The sequence below is a fragment of the Marmota marmota genome, unplaced genomic scaffold, assembly GCF_001458135.2.
Source record: "Marmota marmota marmota unplaced genomic scaffold, marMar, whole genome shotgun sequence".
Classification (NCBI taxonomy): domain Eukaryota; kingdom Metazoa; phylum Chordata; class Mammalia; order Rodentia; family Sciuridae; genus Marmota; species Marmota marmota.
This window is the reverse complement of record NW_026000244.1, coordinates 1,771,229-1,793,892: the sequence shown is the minus strand read 5'-3', so window position 1 is coordinate 1,793,892 and position 22,664 is coordinate 1,771,229. Positions and strand designations below refer to the sequence as shown.

General features: G+C 37.9%; 1 protein-coding gene across 6 annotated transcripts in view; it reads left to right on the top strand.

The window, feature by feature from the left end:
• LOC107159601 (contactin-associated protein-like 3) overlaps positions 1-22,664 on the top strand; it is a 235,193-nt gene that overhangs the window by 92,389 nt on the left and 120,140 nt on the right. For all 6 annotated transcript variants that reach the window (XM_048796272.1, XM_048796267.1, XM_048796268.1 and 3 more), the window contains one exon: positions 11,419-11,566. In XM_048796272.1, the coding sequence (XP_048652229.1) occupies positions 11,419-11,566 (148 nt within the window). The remainder of the gene's footprint in view (positions 1-11,418; positions 11,567-22,664) is intronic.

Below are 22,664 nucleotides of genomic sequence, written 5' to 3'. Positions count from 1 at the left end.
AAAAAAAAAAAAAAAAAAAAAAAAAAGAAAAGAAAGAAAAAGAAAAGCAAAACGACTTCATCTAATAAGTCCCCAACCTATGATTTCAGGAAATTTTGTTCCTTTGAATAGACCAAGTTTTATTATTTCTTTGTGTGTCTTATGATCGTTTGTTGAAAATTGAGCATTTAAGAAAATCACTGGTTCCATGCATGAGGAGGCCCTCACTAGCCAGCCTGCTTGAAGGCTTGTGCCTTCTAAGAACTCTTATGCAATAACTTTCCTACCACTTTTCTCTATTGCCTCCTTCGTATGCCTGTGTGTCATCTTAGGAACTGCGTGTGCCTTTTTTGCTAAATACTCCTTATATGCAGCTGCTTCCACCCAGTTTGAATTTCCCTGAGAGTCTAACCCTTCTTTTTCTAGGGACCTTGAGCTGTTGTTCTATCATATTCCTCAGTCAGTGGTCTCCCGCCTTGGGCATTGTAGTTTCTATCAGAATGGTTTTCATGAATTGTACCTATTACTTCCAGTGGTTTCCCCTATTCTGAGCCACTTCTGGCTCTTTGAGCTCTTGTTGTTTGGTGTTTCAGGGACCAGTTCCTCAAAAAAGAATGCAAATCATTCTTCTCTGCTGTCTCTGGGTTGTGCAAGTAACTGAGAATCCAGCTGCTTCTTTCCCCAAACTGCAACATAGGGCAGGGACAAGTAAAAATGTCAGAAATTTCTTACCATTGGGAATTCAGCTTCTTTTAAAATTTTCATTATTCTCCTGTAAAGTTATTTTAGTGTTTCTAGTTGTTCAATGCTTCTATGAGAGATCAAGGTCCTGGAGTTCACTTGTCTACCATCTCATTGCCATTATTCTCTTTTATTTTAAAAATCATAGTTTTCGTAGCAAATCTGTTGCAAAAGTGCACTTTGTATATTTTAGTATTCTATATTTTTATTTGTCCTTTTTTCATGTTTTTCAACTGGAAACAAAAATATAAATTTCAGTCACTGCTGAATGAAAAGCATATTTGCTTTGCCCACCTATCATGTGCAAAGAAGGCTTTTGGCCTGCACGTGGTTAATATCACTTTTGCAGAAAACTAGTAAGCTGTGCTTAACTGTACATGCTTCTTCCAGATAGCTCTGCTCCTCCCATTGAGGGACAGCTCAATCCCTCCAGATGCTGCTGGAGACAGAACATGTTGCCACTTAAGACTTCAAGGGCACTGAAGATGCTCACAGTTACCCAACACTGAAACCCTTCTCTTCCCCAGTTCTTCCCCATCTGTGCCCATTTTCATGACCTACACTTACCATTTTCTGTCTGGCTTTCCCTGAGGGACATGTGGTTGTGATCTTCACTCAGGGCAAAGTGAGGCCACTTCATGGACTCACTAAATAATCTATATCTCTCTCTCTCTTTTTTTTTTTTTTAATTCCAGTATTTAGAGTGGCATCTATGGCTCGAGTGCTTTACCACTGAGCTACATCCCCAGCCCTTTTTATTTTAAGATAGTCTTGCTAAGTTGCCCAGACAGACCGTAAACTTGTAATCCTTAGGCCACAGCTATATGACTGTTTCTTCTGGGTCATGTTCTCAAACCCCAGTGGCACCAACAAGTCTTATCTAGAGGCTGCTGGCAACTGTAGGTCATTAGGGTTGAGGGGCTCTGAAGCCCTGGCCCATATTTCTTCCCAACAGAGACCTAGAGGGGGAAAGGCAGGGCTTTCGTGAGCAGGAAAGCCTGGCTCACCACTCTGACAGATTGTGAAAGGACCAGGGGCTCAGGGACCTGGACAGGCTCTGAAGGGCCCAGGTGATGAGCCTAATCCACAGAGGAGGAAACAGAGAGCAGGCTGGCCTTCACCCCTCTCCCAGGAGGAAGGGCAGCTTACTATCACTTTGATTTAACTGTAGCTGTTTAGAAAAGAGGGTAACCAAAACCTAATTGTGCTCTAGGAGCCAACCCAACTTGAAACTGTAGCAGCTTCAAAGAATTGGTGTATTCCAAATGAAGAAGGGTCTCTGTTGTCACCCATTCTTGATTGTTCATTATCTCAGCTTCTGATACTGTATTTAAAATAGGAATCTTCTACTATTTTGTCTTTTGAAGCAAACCCACACAGCCTGCTTCCGGCAAGCCTCTCCTTCAGTCCCTCTCTGCAGTCTTCTTAAGGACCAATTCTGCCTTTGTCCCTTCAGCCTGAAAGACTTCCTTAGCTCTGCCTTGCTGTGGGATACAGACTACCTTACTTGTTTTGATATTCCAGAATCACTGTAGTGTGTCTCTAATCCACCTGCCTGGAATCAACTTTCTCCTCCTTCTCTTTACATCCAAGTGCCATCCAGTGCCCATTGGTCCCATAGTCACGTCATCTCTTTCCATGTCTCAGTGTCCTGCACAGAGATTCTCTTGTCTGAAATGCCCTCTCCTTTCCAATGTTTAAACTGCACTTTATTGAAGTCCTAAGTCCTGGAGTGGGGAAGGAAGCAGGGCAGCCTCATCCTCTGTGCAATGTGGCCTGACCTCACAGCAAAGGTCATCTGCATTTTAGTCACAGCTCCTGTGCTGTGTTGTGTGTGACTTCTCATCTGCCTCAGACACTAGTGTGGCTTCTCAGAACCATGTTCCAACACCCATTTCTATGCCTAGATCATCTCCTCACTGGTCAGCCTTTACTTAATGTTGTGAATGAAATATTGACTGCATTTCTAGAGGAAAGCTGCTTGCTTTTCTAAAAGCAGTGGTTCACTATGTATAGGGCATATTACAGCTTAATTCCTGGACCATGATAGGGAGCAGTTGATAGACAATATTTCACATTAGTCCTAGTATTAAATCACCAGATTGTTGTTGAAATGAAAAGGACAGCTATGTTAACAGAATGATGTTCATAAAAATTCATAAAAGACTGAAAAGCAGAAGACGAGATAAACATGATTAATACATTCAAACAAGCAAAATTTTGCAGCTCCTAGGAGTATTGTGAATAACTTATATTCTCTTTGAGCATGTTGGGATTTAAGCTGCACTGATGGGGTTTATATCACTGGGACAGTCAAGCCCTGCCAAAGATATTTCTGGCAGTGATATGACGGTGGTTCCTATTATAAGGGAGTAATGTGGTAACTGGAGTAGCGCAATGCATTACTCACATGTAAGCAGTGAGGCTTGTGTAAAGAAAACTTCCACACTGTCTTATAAAAAGTGTAGCACATATAGTTATGTAAAGAGAATAATGCTTAAGAATGATAATTACTGTGTTACTGGATTGTAGAATTACTGTACCATATTTTTTATCATTATTTTAGTGTGTGCTCCTTTTGCTTATATTTTTAAAAGTTTACTGTATGACCAATTAATTTGCCAGCAGCCTCATACAGCTCCTGCTTATTATGTCTCTTGATTGCATTAAGTGGTCACATTAAGCATTTTTCCTATATCATCTATTTGTGTAAATGCACTCTGTGATGTCTGCGCAATGATGGGATACTCTGACACATTTCTCAGAACATTCCCCATCATGTAATGATGAATAACTATGTTATGATACACCATAGTTTTATAATTCGTCTAGTTTAGTAAACTGAGACTTAAAAATCATACCAAAAAATGTGTTGAACAAAGGTCAACCTAACTCTTCATAGTAATAGAAAAGGTGATAGTGGCATGTTTGATTGTCTTTTTCATAAAACATACCAAAATTATATAAGTGAAATTACATTCACTTAGGGGGGGGGATTAAATAAAGGTCCTTTAGTAAATTGTAAGCACTAAAGGGCCCAAGGGAGGCATTTGGAGAGTTTTAGTTTCAAATTTACTTATGCATGATTGAACATCTTTGACACATCTTTTAATTCATGTTTTAAAGAGTTATTCGGTGTTTTAAAAAGAAGGTAAAAGAAGGATGTCTTCTTCTGCCTAAATTATTTGTTGTGTGAATTCCTCACTTAGTGCTTTTTTTTTTGGTAGGATTTTGCTAGCCATAAACCATGGCTGATGATCATGAGCACCAAGGCAAATGTGGGATTGTAAGTAAAGGTGTGGGGCGGGGGGTGCTGAGAGAACTCAAGCCAAGCAGTAGTGAGCCAGTGTCCAGGAGACCACCTCCCTGATACCTTATTGAAATATGGGAGTCAGAAAAACCTTATAGAAAGACTTTAGGAAAACGTTTAGTGTTCCTAAACTGCTTTTATTTGGAATAAAAATATCCATTTCCCGTCAACATCAGCTTTTTTCTTTATAGTCTCCACCTTATTTTTCTTGCTCAGACCAAGAGAAATTAAGACCTTATTCCTATACTCGGACAGTTTAAAAATATACCTGCCTTGGTTCCCTGTAAATTAGGGAAATGAACTGTTTTCTGTTAGGTGATGGTGAACTCAGCAACCTGCTCAGGTTCCCACGTGTCCATCAGCATATGGAAAGCTGGGTCCTGGAGCACCCAGCTCCTGGTGCTTTCCAAAATAAAGTACATATATTACTATTACAGGAAGATAAAACTTCTCTTTCTGCTGCTATTGTTTCTTCTTTCACAGTGTTCTTCCTTTGCCTCATCGCATGAGCTCTGGATGATGAAAGTCATGTGTTTTTATACAGTGGGTAAAACACTATCACATATTTCCTGTGGGTGGGGGCAGGAAGTAATTGTCAGAATTGAGATTAAGAGATTAATACACAGTTAGAATCAGAACAGGTCAGGAACTCTGAATTAGATCTTCTGGATTTAAAAAAATAATTTTTTTTTCTACAAAAAAAAATCGATCATTGTCTCACTAAATTTATGCAGACTTCAAATATGGCAGAAAGGTCTGAGGCACTCAATATCTGAGCATCTATTTCTGCCTCAATCAGGGCACTGCCCAGGAGAGGAAGTTTGGGGACAGCTGCTCTGAGCATTCTTGCTGTCCTTAGTTCTCTGTTCACTTGTTGTCATCATGGGACCCTGTGGGCACTCCCCTGGTGTCCAGGGACCTCCCATTGTGTCCGTCTTAGAAACCAGAAATCTGAACAGAGACCCCTCAGGGCCTGTGACCTGTGGAAAGGAGGCACACATGGCCTGAGGCAGGTTCAAAGACAAGAAAGGCAGAGCAACAGAAGACAGAGGATGCTAGTTCTGAAGTGAACCTCTGAGTAGTGGACAGTGAATGGAAAATGCCAACCTTTCACTGGAACATCTACCACTCTAGGAGGGGAGGAAAAGGGAGGTGCTGGGAAATGAAACTGATTGGATTATGTGCATGTATGAATATGTGACAAGGAAGCCCACTATTCTATATAATTCTAATGCACCAATAAAAATTTTAAATAAATATGAATAAAATACAGCAGTCAAAGTTTTCCCTTAAAGTCATCTCTTAAAAGCCAATATAAAAATGTTTAAGCAAAATAGCTCAGGACAGAAATATAATTGAGGTTGCACACATTCAGGAATTAATCTGACTCCTAACAAGCCCGACATGCGAAGTGTGAAGCAGCTTTTATGTTAGAAGCTATAATTATAAATTGTTAAAATAACCACTTGATCACACTACAGTACGTTTTTATGGGTTTAGCTGAATGCTCGCTTAAGATTTTTCTCTGAAATGTAGCCAGAGAAGAGACAGTTGTACAATAAAAGTGAAAAATGGTAAGATCATAACACCATCTTAGAAAGACTTGGTATAGAAGCATTTACCCCAGCACGGTCTTTCCCAATGGTTTACGTTCTGTCCACAGAATCAGCCTGAGGCAAAATAGGATGGGGGGCACAGAAATCCCTTTGTCATTTCATCTTCTTAGATATGAGCACTGTTTTCTGATGCATGGAGTGTGATGCATTGGTCTCAGATAGGAATAAAGGATGCTGGAATGGAAGCTCCACTAGGAAAGCAGCTGCACCTGCCATGCCTATCCTGGCATGGGCCACTTCACCTTTTGAATATAAGCTCTGAATATATGCCCTGAGGCTTATTTTTAAAAAGACATGTTCTTTTCCTCTTCTCCCTTTCCCCCTCCCTAACCTGGGTGGCCAGAAACAATATCGCCTTCAGTTATCTGTGTTTCGCAGGAAGGAAATGTCTGCCTAGGAATCTAGGAAGTAAATATGTTCCAAATTAACAAGTGAATCCAAACGTACCTCACCTTTCCCTGGGACCCTCTGTCAGGGCACACCTGGAATGTTAGCCTTTGAATAGCTCCTTTGAAAGTCCTCTGTTTACCCTGATGGGTAGAATCACTGATGGATTAGAGTCCCCTGTGTTTCTCCTTTGCTAGCAAAGCAATAAAACAACTTTTTCCTTTTTCTCAAAACGATGTTCTCATTATTTGATTGGCATTGGGGACAAGGACTGAGCTTTCAGTTACCTGCCCAGGATGGTCATAAGACCTTAACCACATCTCTGCTAAAGACTTCTAAAGATTGAAAAGCTTTCAAGAGTCAAGTAAATGAAGATTTTAACATCTTGATAGCCCCTCAGATACTATAGGGCAGAAGCGAAGGGACATTTGGAGACAGACTGGTCATTTTTCTATGACTTCATACATTGTGATTTGCCCAGGAGTTATAAAATGGATTTTGTTAATCTGTATAATCCTTCCTTTTTTCCTTTCTTCTCCCCATCCTCCCTCCTTCCCTCTCTCTTTCCTTCCTTCCTTCTTCTCTCCCTCCCTCTTTTCTTACTTTCTCTTTGTTTCTTGAACTGGCATAATAGCTTTTTAAAGATAAGTTTTATTTCATTTTTAATTGACACAGGATAATTGTACATATTTGTGAGGTAGAGTGTGATATTTCCATTCATGTGTATACACTGAAGATCAAAACAAGGTAATTGCTGGGAGTGGTAGCACAGGCCTGCAATCCCAGCAGCTTGGGAGGCTGAGGCAGAAGAAGAGCAAATCAAAGCCAGCTTTAGCAATTTACTGAGGCCCTAAGCAACTTAGCGACCTCCAGGCTCTTTTTGTAATCCTGGTCTCAAAATCCTGGCTCAGTGTTTAAACTCCCCTGGGTTAAATCGCTAGTACCAAAAAATACAAAACAAAAAAAACAAGGTAATTGACATATCCATTATTTCCAACATTTATCATGTCTTTCTGGTAAACCATTCAAAATCTCCTCTTCTGGCTATGTTGAAATCTATATTATTTTCACCATAGTCACCCTATCTTTCAATAGAACACCAGAGTTTATTTTTTTCATCTAAATTTGACTTTGTATTCATGAGCAACCATTCTCACCTCTAGCCCTACTCTCCCTGGCTCAGGTAATCATTATTCTATTCTTAACTTCTAAGAGATCAACTTTTTAAGATTTCACCTATGAGTGAGATTATGCTTTATTTGTTTCTCTGTGCCTGGTTTATTTGTCTAAATGACCTCCAGGCTCTTCCTTTGCAATCCTTTGTTTATCTGTTTAAGCCTATAGTAACTAGGTGACAACTCAAATTTAAAGTGCCAAGAAAAAAGCCATCTTTATTTGATCAGTAAAACAACCAGATTAACTTAAGATACAGAATTTAAAAAAATAGTAATTTTATTTTAACATATTTTTAAATGTTTCTGTGTGTATATACACAAACATTTATGTGTTTTGATTTGTGTGTATATATATATATTTAGTGTATATACATATATACTATATATAAATGTATATATATATACTAATATGTATATATTGTTATATTACTACTAATATATGTATATTAGTAGTAGATGGACCTTTATTGTATTTATTTATATATAGTGCTGAGAATCAAACCCAGTGCCTCACACATGCTAGGCAAGCACTCTACCACTGAACTACAATCCCAGCCCCAGGCTAAATGTTTTTTCAATGAACTTTCTTTGAATGCAGAACTGGAACCACCACTCAGAAATGACAACAACAACAACAACTTCCTCCTCCTCCTCCTTCTCCTTCTCCTTTATTTTTTTTTAATGAAAGGTACCAAACTTGGTGATAGCATGTTCCCCTTATAAACACACTGTAACGTGTGTAAATCAAAGGATTAGTCCTACCATACTTCACCTAAACTAGTTTACCAAAATCTTAGTTAATAAAAACGTCAGTGCATTTATTTATTTGAATACTGTATTGTAAGCACAATAATGATGTCATTCTCAGAAGCAATGAACTAGCCAAATGAGCAACATGTTGAGAAAGATGTAGAGCTGCCCTAGTTCTCTGGAGGTACAAGCACGCCAAGAACCTTCCTCTGCCCTGTGATTATTACACAAAGTGTGGAAGTGCAGGCAAAGAATCCTTTGAATAAGAAAGGTCCATCTTTGTAAGATGGAAGGAAGGGCAGTGATGCAGAGCTAGCTGAGTATGGTTCTCACCGAGGTAGAGCTTGTCCTAGGCTCCTTCAGTTTTGAGTCTTTGTCTCTGCAAGTTGCACTTGATTTGTCCTTTGTCACGGGTTTCCAAGACCACCTCTGGGTTCAGTGATTCACCAAGAGACTCACAGAATGCAGAACATGAGTTTTACAACTGTAGGGTACAGACCCTGATCAGCTAGGTGCAAGATCTGGAGAAAACCAGACACTAGCTCCCTAGATTCTTCCCGAGTGGAGCTGCACAGGAAATGCTCAGATCCTCTAGAAGTGACTTGTGAGGACACACATGAAATGTTGACAATCAGCCTGGGATACCAGGGTTTTTATGAAGAGGCCAGTCATGTAGCAACTCTGTGTAGCAAATATGAAACTCAGCATTCCCAGAAACAAAGCAGCTGCTCAACAAAATCCACATTGTTTATCCTGGTGGTTTAGGTAACAGGCCATCACTCTCATCAGTTCTGGGTTTGGCAAGAGACCTCCCCAAATCCAAGTTCCTAGAATCAGCCAGGAGCTAGCCTGACATGTGGCCTTTCGTGCCAACTCAAGCCGGTGATGTTGTGTTGCTCTGCACAGGGAGCATGGGCCTTCTCTTTAGGGCCTGATTTCTTATCTTCTTTTCTTTAATTTTTTCTACCGTGGAGCTTTATGATGAGATGATCTGGTTCAATGCCCCTGTTTCTTCTGCCGGCACACCAGAATAAGGGACCTGTGCTGAAATGGACAGAACATACATTCTGAAGCTCAGGCAGCCCTGCTCTTGAGGAGGGAACACATGTGAACACATGAAATGATTTAGACTCACAAAGGCCCTTTATTACTTAGTTAAGAAATGGTGATTCACTGGCTGGCTTTTGTGGTGCCCCAAAATAAGAAAGGACCTTGAATCCTCGAGAATGGCACACTTAGAGATGAATTTGTATAAAGTAGCTTTGATTCAGCTTGGTCTATAAGGAGGAACAAGGAACCTGTACCAGACAGAATGACTAAGACTAGAAATGGCCCTGTTAGCCCTGACTTTGCGTCAATGCACAAGTATCTGTTAGGCAAGGACTCTTTAAAATGGTGAGTGTTGCTGGGCGCCATAGCATATGCCTGTCTTCCCAGCAGCTTGGGAGGAGATTCAGGCAGGACGATCACAAGTTCAAACCCAGCCTCAGCAATTTAGTGATACTCTGTCTCAAAATTAAAAAAAAAAAAAAAAAAGGACTGGGAATGTGGCTCAGTGGTTAAGGGCCCCTGGGTTTAATCCCAGTACCAAAAGAAAAGAAAAAAGATTGGTCATTGTTGGTAAGAAGCACATACCATGGTTCTTTTCCTCCTTTCAGTCCAGCACATATGATTAAATTTGAAGAATTTCTGATGCAGATGTTCCCTGACTTTATAACAGTTCCACTTAGGACTTTCAACTTTATAATGGTTCAAAACCTGTGTGCATTCAGTAGAAACTGTACTTTGAATTTTGAACTTTGATTTTCCCCCCAGAATATTATATCCAGTACTCTTCACAGTGCTGGGCAATGGCAGTGAGATGCAGTTCAGTCATTCGTGCATCTCATGGGGAACAAATAGATACTCACTCGTCAGTATCCTGAATTGATATACTGTTTTTTAGGTTAGGTGCCTTTTTGGGTCCCCATTTTTTCAATGTACAGGGGATTCATTGGGAGTATAGCCCTATTGTAAGTCAAGGAACATCTATCCTGCAGCAAAGCCATTGAATACCTTCCATTTGCTTGAACTGAACTGGTCATGGATAGAATTTAAATCACCTGGGAAATAAGACAGATGTAATCAGTGGTGACAAGTTCATGCCATGCATGGCACCATCAGGATATATGTACCTTGTGAGGTGCTGGGGATATGAGTATAATGGATCAGGGCCCTGAGAAGGGCCTCGCTGATCATAGACATTCTCCAAACCCACCCCAGACTGATCCAGGTGGTAAGTAAAATAAATTTCATACATTTAGACTATTTTAATACTAACCTAAATGCAAAATCATGATACTTATGGTCAATGGCATTTCTCAATGAGAAAGTTTTCTAAATTTTGTCAAAATATCCTATTTTACATGTTACTATATTCAATACATAGAAGAAGCTAATGGGAAAATGCTATTGACTGAATTATTAAAATGCCCTCAAAATTGTATGGACATACAGTTCAATGCTTCGTTTAATTCTGAGCAAACAGTTTCTTCAAGTTGCCCATAAGATGTGCACACACTATTAAACACTCATTAAGGAATTTTATTCCATAATGCTAAATACACTTATTTTATTCTTTTGTATAACTTTTCAAATATGGGGACTTAATTCATTATTTTTCAGAAAATGGATTTATGGCCATATATTAAGCTACATGCACTTATATTTGTAACATATCTAGTATTGTTTTCAATACAAATACATTATTTTAAATATACAGTCTTGATGCCACTGGAAATATTTTTTTCTGGCTTTTTCTCTATTTACAACCTCTTTGCAAGCAAACATTGTATTTCCAAATATCTGATAAAATGTTCCTTCTGGTTGGGAAGGGAGTAGTACTGAGAAACCTGAGCTATTCACATTCTGCTGAGTAAGGGAAACCTGTCTTCTTTCTTGGTTTAATATTTCCAGCAGGAGGTAAAACTAAGCAGTAAAAGCCTGCAACTTAATATTGAGTTTTAGAAATGCTTTATTTCAACAATATTCTAATGATGCAGTTCTTCAAACAACATGGATGATAAGAACAGATCAATCCAGAGGCTTTTAAGACCCTGTTTTTTATATCCACATTGGCCCTAGATTTTTATTATTCCAGGGCCAGGGAATGTGGCTTCCTGTGTTTCTGTTGCTATACTTGAAGATTAGTATAAGGGATTAGGGGGTGAACTACTTTCTAAAAGCAAGCCTTTGAGAGTAATATGTGTATAGCTGGTTTAATGGTGCTTGTGAAATTTAAACAATCCTGGAAATAAGGGACCTTGGGCAATGGTTATTAATACAAGGACTAGGGAGAGGGGATCACATCTGCTTAAACACAAGCACGTTTTGCATATTAACAAAGTGAACAAGGCATTGATCATTGATGAGGAGACAGCATCTCACAGATATTTTATCCCTTTTTTCTGTTTTCTCCCAGGGCTTTCCAGGAAACACAAACTCAGACAGCGTGGTGCATTACAGACTTCAGCCTCCCTTGGAAGCCAGGTTCTTGCGTTTCCTGCCTTTAGCCTGGAACTCCAAGGGCAGGATTGGCATGCGGATTGAAGTGTATGGATGTGCATACAGTAAGTATTCTTATCCCTGCCTGAAATCAGCATCAGAGTGACATATTGTAAAAGCTACACTGAAACTGGAAGCAACTCTTCATGCCTTACACTGCTGTTGGAGTAGAATTTTTTTTTTTTTTTAACAAAAAGCTTCCATAAGGAACCTGGCTTCCAAAGGAGGATTTGAATGGAGCTTTATTTACCTTTAGATTTTCAGAGGTTAGCCAGATAATTGCTTCAGAGTCAGCATTTTAAAAAAAGTAATGATGTTCAAATCAACAACAGTTATTTACTGTGACTGATGGTGCTGATTCTGATGCTGAGATGGCCCTTAGTATGGGACACATAGTGACTGCTAGGTGCAATTGTCCTGTTTTCCCCATACTCTAGGATGACTCTGTTTTCCTTCCACTCTTTTGTTTGCTTCCCAGTGGAACCTTCTTTTGAACAGTGCCTGCAACTTAATTTAATTTTAGCTTGGAAATGTCATTTGGGTATTACATTTTCCCTCTTTTCTCAACTGATGATAAAAGTAGTGAAATATGCAGCCAAGGAAAGCACAGACTACAAGCATTCAGTGAAATAGAGGTGTGAGTTAATCATATTGTTGCAATTTTGATGTTTCTTAACACAAAAGGAAAAAAAATTAACAAAATATTTTCTAGAAAACTGGGGACTAAGCCAGTGACTTGGTTTTCTGTCAGGTTGGCCTTCCACACCCCATGCCCAAACTATTACATATTGGATCTACATTTAAGAACAGATTCACATCTTTTCTTCCAAATTTGATTCTCATCGTTGCTATACTATACATGTAGTTGTTTCTTTATCCCCTTATCATATAAAAATTTATTGGACACTGACTTCTTGAGAGAACTATGCCTCGTGTAGGGTGTGAGGGATGATTCTAAAATTCTTTATTTGCTTTGTCTAACAAGAAGTTATAAAATTACATAAAAAAGTGAAGGTATATTCATGGATAGTGAGATAGGTGCTGCGGAGGATGCTGGTATTAGTCAGTTTTCCATTACTGTGACAAAAGACCTGAAATAATCAAACTGAGAAGAAGAAATCTTTTTCTGGCTCACAGGTTCAGAGGTTTAGTCCATGGTCACTTGGCCGCCATTTCTTTGGGACTGTCGCAGCACACTGCATAATGTCAAGGAGTGTGTGGTGGCACAAGGCTATTTACCTCATGGTGGCTGGGAAGCAAAGAGAGAAAGGAGAGCCCTGAGGTTGCAATATCTCCTTTCAAGGGCACATCCCAAATGGACTAACTTCTTCCTACTAAGCCCCATCTCTCAAAGGTTCTACCACTTCCCAAAAGTGCCAAGCTGGGGACAAAGACTTTAACATATGGGCCTTGGTATAACATTCCAGATGCAAAGTATAGTCAGTGCTCATGGCAACACAAAGCATGGGAGCAGGAATTTAGGGGTTCTTTTAGTGCAGGGGGCAGTGGCATTGTGATACAGAGGGAGTTATTGAACACTATCCTCTCCACTTTGGGAACCTCACACACAATGAGTGATTTCAGAAGATGAGGCTCATTCAAAGAGCTCCTTCCCAGGGTGAAACACTGTGTTAGTCTTGGCTTCATTTCTGCTTCCTGGTAGCATCACATACAGGTCCCTCTTTCCATTTGGTTTTCTAACTCTTCCATTGCTTTCCATATTTTCTGGAAGCATTTAATGCAGATTCTGTTGTGTTACTGTCCAGGTCTTTTTCTTCTTGCCATGATCATTTCCTTCCTTCCTATGTCTCCTGGACTTACCAAGGTACTCCCTGCTGAAGTGTCTGAGACGCTTCCATGAAAGTGGCCACTTCCTTCTCCCATCAGTTTGGAAATGGATTCAGGTTAACTGATTTGAAAGCATAACATGCTTTTTGATGGGGATTTATCATTACCTTGATGGTCTTCAAGAGGAGGTCTTACTCTAGCCTCTTGTATTAAACATTCATAGCAGAAAGACCAAAGTTGTGAGCCTTATCCCTGGAAAGACTGCAGCTATCATGGCACCTGTGTGCACCCCTGAGATCAGCAAAAGGAATTGTTCACCACAAAAAGCTCCTACTATAAAAAAATACAGGTGTAACAATCACTACAATTTGTAAAACAGCCACAGTACATCCTTGATTAGTAGTGGTTTTGCCTTGTCTTGTTTTTATTAGTAGTAAGAATAATTACTCAAACATAGAACTTTGCATTCTTATTTTGACAATAATTTAATACAATACAGTTTATAACCAAAAGTGATAGTTATTTTCTTTTCGATTGTTATTTCCACTGCTGTTTGTATTGCAAATAACATCCAAATTGCTTTTCTTGGCACATAATGACTCTTAGATGCAAATTCTCTTTTCAGTTTCATTTCTTTAAATTCCACTTGCAATGCTATTCATTATTCCTCTAAACATTGTATGTTTTCAGGGTTTCCTGGCTTGGCATATGCTTTCCCTACCTAAAAGGCCCTTTTACCATTTTAAAACCAAGGATGAGGTGGTGGAGGGGTAGCAGTGCTGTTCTTAGAGTCCCCTTCCTGGCAGCATTATCTGTCTAATTTCAGCATTCTCTGCAGATTTGTCCTCACCCTTGTATTTCACTCTTAAAAGTTCTCTCTTTCATGTGTTATCCACTTTCAAAAGGTTTTAATAACATTAACATATGATCTGAGAACTCCAAATCCACATCCTCTGCGATGCTGGGTTTTGAAGCCCGACTCTCCCAGGTCTTTAGCCAGGTTGATCATCTTTTGGATCTATTCTGCTCTTCTGTTCTGCCTTATTCTTTGACTTCTGGGGTTCCTGTACAGTTTCATTTTCTAGTGATCTTGTAGCAATGTGTTCTTTTCCTATCAGGTTGTATTGAACTGGCTCCATTATTTTATCGTACTTTTATGTTTATTAATGTGCCTATTCTTTGAATAAGGCCAGCATGGAAGAAAGCAGAAAGTTGAGTGAATTGCTGGGAATGTGGAATTGATAGATGCAGAGGTGGTGAGTGCTCTGGGATTTATGAGTTTGTCATTCACGTATTGGTACTTCCTCCTTATTTCAAGTCAGGCATTAAGAATAAAATGAATGCCTACAATCCCAGCAGCTCAGGAGGCTGAGGCAGGAGGATTGCAAGTTCAAAGCCAGCCTCAGCAACTTAGTGAGGCCCTGTCTCAAAATAAAATATAAAGAGGGCTAGGGATGTGGCTCAGTGATTAAGTGCCCCTGGGTTCCATCTCCAGTACACACACACACACACACACACACACACACACGAATAAAATGAATGGAGTGAAATGTGTAACTGACTGTTTTTTATTTTTAAATATTGACAGTGACAGTGAAAAATTAGACTTTATTTAACAGTGTCCCTATATATCAATATTTGTAAGCCAGTTATTGTTATTCCAAAAAAATAAGGAATGTGTATTTTGAAAAATTTGAAGAGAATTTTGAGAGAAGAGGATACATATAGACCCTCCTTCTTTCTAGTACTGACCCCTACTCTGGGTAGACTTGGGTTTTGAAAATACATTAGTAGGAATATAACAACATGAGATGAGAGTAGAAGTAGTTCCCTTCATTGATGAAGAGAAATTTTGCAGCTAATAATGATCTTTAGTCTTTAGAGAATGCTGGTCTAGATTGTCCAAGCCTGTTCTGAAAAACATACAAAATAGTCAAATTAAGTTAGAAGAAGTACTAATTCTATTCAGCATGGTATCTATTTACAGACTATTTACTCTATGCAAGTTACCATGCTAAGGAAGATCCATAAGGCTTGATTTTTGCCCTCCAATTGCTAAGGAGCCTGTGCAGGAGAGGATAAATGTGGATTCACAGAGTCAGGCTGAACATGGGAACAGGCTTCTGATTCTCACTTTGTGTCACAGTGTAGATAGAAGACATATCTTGCTCTAGGAATAAAAAAGATTAATTATTCTGAGCTATAATCATATAACCTTAAGGTTTTTATTTGATATTAAGTAGAAAAGTACTAATACTTACCCTAAAATCATATGAGACAAAACAGCCTATCATATTTTTGGGTGTAATAAGCCATATTTTAATCTTTCTAATTTCTATCACATTTATTGCACAATTCCAAATGATGCATTTTTAATTGCCTCCCAGATTAAACTTGTTAGCAAACTATTAGATCTTAAAAGAGTGTAACTAAGGATTTTGCTGAAAGTAAATGTTGAAAAAATATATCAATACATATTTAATAAATTACAGTGGAACAGGCAAAGTTGGATATATGATGGCAACTAAATTAATTTAAATGCATAATAATTTTTAGCAATTTTTGAATATCACTAATTACTACCAGAATTTGCAGTCTGTAATAATCTCTAGATCTCAGAGTTAAACAATAGGTCCAATTATTGAGAAAACAGGTGATCTTTGGCTAGTGAATTAGTTGCCTTACAAGTACTTAAAACTTACTGAGTCCCAGATTGCTTTCTTGAACTGACTCACACCTAGCCCTAAAACACTCTTCCTCTGGTATTCATTATGTCTGTTAATGATTCTATCATTCATCAGGAATTTATGCTATAAGTATGGGAATCACCCTTGACAAATCTCTGTATCTGCACATAATTGTATGTCCAAATTATTCCCTAAATCATTTCACTTTTCTCTAGCTTACCGCACTTCTAGACTCTCCTGGATTATTGCAATTGCTTTCCAATTTTAGTTTCCCTGTCTCTACCCATTAGTATATTATATTTATGGTACATTGCAGCTAAAGGTATTTTTAAAAATGCACATCTGATGTAACTGATTATGTGTTTACAATCTTTCACCTCCATTGTTCCTAAGATAGCATCCACACTTCTCAGAAGGACTCAGAAGATGCTGAAAGACCATGCCCCTGCATACTTTTCTAGTCTCACCTCCTGCCATCCCCACATCTTGCTCCCTCCCCACCATGGCTTCTTTTGATGCCTCTGCCAAGCACACTCCTCACTCATAGAGTCTTAACATCCAGTTTATCTGCTTAGACTGCTGCTTCTCAATTTTTTCATCTCTATATCCTACCATTCAGGTCTCTGCTTAAATGTCACTTCTTCAAAGATGTATTCCCTGACTTCGAGTATGAATATGGTTCCTTTCTATTCAGCTGCTGGCTGATCAACCAGTCAGTTGTTCCTGCCCAACAGGTATTGAAATCTCAGGCTGAGATATTTGATTTTTCCATGTGCTCTCCTCCCCATCCCAAGTAGAGGATTAGTGCCAAGAAGAGGTAGAGGCAGCCTCTGGCTATAATCATATAGGCTTCCACTATCATTACTGAGATTCAATAGATTTTCTTGAGCAAATGCTTCTCAATTTATTGTATGTCTTTGGTCATTTTCCAGATTCCTTTAGTTACTATTTTTGAACATCCTCACCTCCAGTTTTATCATTGCTTTTGGAGAAAGAGAATTTGATGGGTATAAACCTATAACACTTCATCTATATTTTAAAAATGTACCTATCTTGAAAAAAATTGAGTACATACATGTAAATGCACACACACACTTATGTAAAAATTTTTCATATTCTGTATTCTTTTGTATAGACCCATATTTCTCTGAATCATTTTTCTTCTACCTCAATTATTTCTTTTTAACATTTTTTATAGTGTTGATCTACTGGCAAGGAACTCTTTCAGCATTTGTATGTTTGAAAGTCCTTATCTTTGCCTTCATTTGTGCGAGTTATTTTCAACCAGCACAGATTTTGATAGCATTCGTTTCTAGGATTCTAGCAATCTAGCAATCTGTAACCATCTGTATTGATGTTGCTCTGATTGTAAGATGTCTTTTTTCCCCCTAGCTTTTAAAAAGGATTTTGAGTAATTTGCTTATGTGCTTCTCCTTTTATTTTCTTCTGTTTCTTGTGTTTGGGTCTCATTGGGTCACTTGGATCTGTGGGTTCATAATTTTCAATAAATTTGAAAAGTTTCAGCCATTGTTTCTTCAGATTTTTTTTAACTGACCCCCCTCTCTGTTATTCCTTAAGGGAATCAATTACCACACATTAGGTATTTGGATTTTATTAGTTGCACTTTACTGATACTTTGTTCATTTTTTTTTTTTTGGATTGAACTCAGGGGCACTTTACCACTGAGCCACATCCCCAACCCTATTTTGTATTTTATTTACAGACAGGGACTCACTGAGTTGCTTAACACCTCACCATCACTAAGGCTGGCTTTGAACTCGTGATTTTCCTGTTTCAGCTTCCAGAGCTGCTGGGATAACAGGTGTGTGCCACCAGGCCCAGCTCATTTTTTTTTAATTCTTTTTTTCTCTTCATTTCAATTTGTATTTTTCTATTGATGTCTTCAGGTTCATGATTCTTCTTCAGTGTTTAATTTCCTTTGAATCTATTCAGTTTATCTTTCATTTCAGATCTTGAGGCTTTCACTCTTTTAAGTAACTTTCATGTATCTCTGGCAATTATATTTTTCAGGTGTGTGTACGTTTTGATTGATAATTTTTCCTCATGAGGGCCGCATTTTCCAGCTTCCACCTGTCTTCAATTGGCTGTTGGACATTGTGACTTTTACCTTGTTGAATGCTAGATATTTTTGCATCCTTGTATTCTTTTCCTTCATTCAAAGACACATTGGACTACAGCAAGTCAATGCTTCAAGGTCTTAGCCTCACCAGAGCAGTGTTTAATCTGGGGCCAATGCCTCCCCACCACTGAGGTTAGATCCTCTAAGTACTTGATCCCAAGCTAGTGAGCTGTGTGGTCTTCATTCTGGATGATCACATGGTCACCATGACCAACTTGTGTGCATGGGAAATGCTACTTCTAGCTAGTCCTTCCAGAAGCTTCTTTCCTTAGTCTTGCTGGATTTCCTTAAGGGTGCATTCTATCAATATACAGCTCATTTATTGCTTTAGGACTCTGTTGCAAACCACCTGTGCTCTCTTGTAGTTCATCTTTCTCCTCCCCTGTTCTTTGCCTGGGAGCTCTAGCTGCCTCATTCTAACAAACTCTTCATGCTATTTTCAGCTCAGGAAGTCGCTGGTCTCTGCCTCAGTTTTCCTTTCCTGCTCCATGTCCTGGGAACTCTTTGAAGGTTAAGATCCAAGCAGTCATAAAGCTTATCTCTTGCCTCTCATTTCTTATACATTTCACTCTTCTTTGTTGCTTAATAGCAAATGTTTTGTAAACCATTGTTTCAATGGTTTAAAAAAATCTTATAACAGTGGAATGATACAAAAAAGAGTATCTTACACTGAGATCAGTGGCACAAGGGTCAGGGAAGGGAATACTTAGTGAATAGGTAAGTTTAAGGGACCTTATTTTTGGTTGTTTCAAGTGAGGGATAAACCTGTTAAAAATCAGCATTAAATACTCCAAGAACATTTAAGTATTTAAGTTCTCCTGTTACCCCCATCATGGTCAAAAGCAAAAGTCCTAAAGGTAGTTTTTAGCTATGGTTAAATCTCATTTTCTTTGCCCAGAGCACCAACAATAATGATGTAACTAATCCCACTGAGGACTTACCATGTTTGCACACTCATAGACATTAAATGGTTTAATATTCATGATAGTTCTGTGGGGGACTCTTATGCCCTGTGAATGAGGACACTGAGGCAAAGGAGGTTGAGTGAGTCTTCTAAGGTGGAACCAGGAGTCCAACCTTCTCAGGATAGCTCCACAGCCCACTGCACTTTGTCATTTTCATTGTTTGGAATGGCTTTTTGTGGACTAGATTAAGAAAGTGGAAATGTATCAGCACATATTTAGCCTCACTACTGGTTAGATGGATGCCTTTACCTAATACATTACTACGTAAGAACCATTCCAGAAGTTCCCCACTCCTGCTCTACAGAAGTATCCTATGAAGATGTCCTGGTTCCTCCTTATCCCAGCATCCAGCATAATGAGTGGTGACAAAAACCAGTGTTTTATGGCATGCACATATATACATAGCCAGTTGATAAAATATTGACCATTCTTTGCCATATTAATATATATTCCAACCATAGTCTGTTAGAGACTGAAACATAAAAAATTAATCTATTAAGGAAGTTATTGATGATAAAGTGAAATCATAAGTATTTCCTCCCACTGTTTTTGGAATATAAGTTTGTAGTCTTATAACTGGGGAAACTATCACTTCCTACCTTGTGTGCATGATATGTATCTTCTCTTTTCAAATACCTCAATGATTGAAATAGTTGGATTATATACAGAGACACTTTTATGAAGACTCTTGTAAAAGCCATTTTAAATGGAATGCCAAGTTGAAATTTGATGTATTCTTTGGATATTTCATCCACATATTGTAATGGATTATTTGTATTCATTATGGATATGTAAAGTTTTATTTATTTAATAGTTAAACAGCAAAAATCTTATAACAGTGGAATGATACAAAAAAGAGCATCTTAGGTAATTTAATTCTCTAGGTAACACTGAGATCAGTGGCACAAGGGTCAGGGAAGGTAATACTTAGTGAATAGGTAAGTTTAAGGGACCTGCCTGGCAGAGCTCCCCCATCAATGCTTTCAGAGAAATTGCTACTATTGACTTATTGATGAAATGCTTTGTCTCCCAAAATGTTTTTTAAACTTTACATTTATTTTAAATTTATTGCTTTTACAAATTCACTTTGAGTATTTAATGCTGATTTTGAAAAATTATATTTACTGACACTCTGATTTGTTTAAATATTCAAATCTATTTGTGAACATTGTTAGGTAGATAATATTTTATCAGAATGATTACTTTTGGTGAGGCCTATAATAGAGGTTCTATTTATATTTTTAATTATCTGTTGTGATAATGTGTTTTCTTTTATTATAAATGTAAAGTCATGGCTGACTACTTTCTGATGTGTATCTGCAAATTTAATGTGAAGGGTGCATGATTGGCAGTTCATCAAGATTCCTTAATTCTTTGTATTCTTTGTTTCTGGACATTGTCACCAAAGGAGAGCCTTTTTTCTCCTGCTTTTATTTTGAGCTATAAGCTGTTTCTTTACTCCTGTAGTTTCCTTAGCAACCCTGTAAGACTTGAAGATTTTCCCTATGAATTGTATTTCTTCATGACAATATAAGTAAGAAAGTACCAGAGAATAAGAGGATTGTTGCTTGGAGAGGCTAGAACCAGACCTGTCCTGGCCCCTGCTTGTCCCAGCATCCAGCACAGTGAGTGGTGACACAAGCTAGGTGCTACATCAGTATTAATCCAATGGGCCATACTTTTGGAATGAATGGAATTAAGTCAAAATGACATAAGATGGAAAAGATGGAATTTTAATAATAGAACAAAATTGTGAATATCCTTCAAAGAAGAATTTCAATCTATAGAAGCCTATTTATATCAAGGCCAATGTTTTATATTATACACAGAAATACATAGCCAGGTGCTAAAATATTGACCAGTTCTTTACCATTCTAACCATAGTCATAAACGGAGTATATTGAATTGTGCACTATGGATGTCAACAAAAATAATTTGTGAGGTCCTAAACATAATGGGGTTTTCAGTGAAATAAAAATTGGATGCCAGAATGTCTGGTTATGAGCTGATTCTTATCACTGCCACCTCTGAACAGTCAGCACCAGCCCAGTAACCATCATAGGATACTTCTGTAGAGTCAGAGTGAGGAACTTCTGGAAAGGGCTAGATGCTCAGTATTTCAGGCCATGCAGGCCATGTGTGCTCTCTGCTGCATTTTTGTTGTTGTTGATTTTATGTTTAACAACCCTTTACAAATTAGCTCAGGGGTCTGTACGGTAATGGGCTTGAGAGTTATGCAAATAATTACAGATAAAGAGTGAGAGATCCTAATATTCTAGACTTCAAAAAGCAGTTCCTAAATTTTGTCTATCATTTTAAACCCCTAAAGTTGAGGTTAAGTTTATATCCTTGATGATTTTGAACTACTAGGGCTGTTATACTCACTTAGCTATAGATCTATATTCTAATTTGGTCATCCAATAAGCTTTTAAAAATCTGTCAATGTACATTTTGGATTTTTCTTATAATATATATTTTGGTGATTAATATATGGTTAACTATTCTAGACAAAGTGTTAGAACATAACTCAAAGCATTAGGACAAAAGGGTTTTAAGGCCATTATTTTGTGTCGTGGTTACCCAGTAAAATTTTTACTAGTCCATTTTGCCTGAGAAGAATCTCCAAGAAATATAATTTAGGTGGTTTAAAGCTGTGGATCTCAAAGTATGGTCACCAGCTCAAGCACATGGACAACAGGAGGGAATTTGTTTGAAATGCAGATTCTTAGATTCTACCTCAGACCTGTTCACTCAGAAACTCAGGGCTATGTCTCAGCAATCTGTGTGCAATAAACACTCCAGAAGATTCTGATGCTTTAATAATAATTTAACTATTGCAAAACCATTGTGGCAACAGGGAGGATGAGGGTAAAATCTTTTTGACCAAAATAATCTTGGCAAAATCATGTGCAGAACAAAATTTCCTTGTTGGCTAACTGCAAAAGCAAGCCTTAGTTATTTTTAATGCTGTCAGTGACATACATAGGAATATGTACTGCTAAACTGTGAAATCATTTCAATTCTTCATTACCACGATTTCATTATTTCATTGCCATCTAATAAGCTTGAGAGCTTCATTTGAACTTGACTAGTTATATTCTTACCAGGCATGTTTGTTTAATTATAAAATGAAGAGTAATTATTTAGTTTACATGATTTCTAGACAATGTAGTGTTTGTATATTACACACTATACATGTGAATTGAACTTCCGAATTTTAAAAAGGAAGCTACACATAATAAAAATATTTTAGTCTGAATTAAATGTATGTCCATGTGTACATTGGCCACAACTTTCTGTGAAAGTAAATAACTAACATTGGTTTGAAAGACACGAAGGTCTTTTATTATTTGCTTTGTCTTCATTTAGTACACATGTATTTTTAAAAGACAGTTATGTATGAAAAATGCAAGAGGAGATTTTTTTCTAGGCAATATGAATTCCTTTTTAAAAATTAATAATTAATTAATTAATCAATCAATCATTTTTTCAATACTAGTGATTAAACCCAGTGTGCTCTACCACTGAGCTACATTCCAAGCTCTTTTTTTTTTTTTTTTTTTTTTTTTTTTTTTTTTTTTTT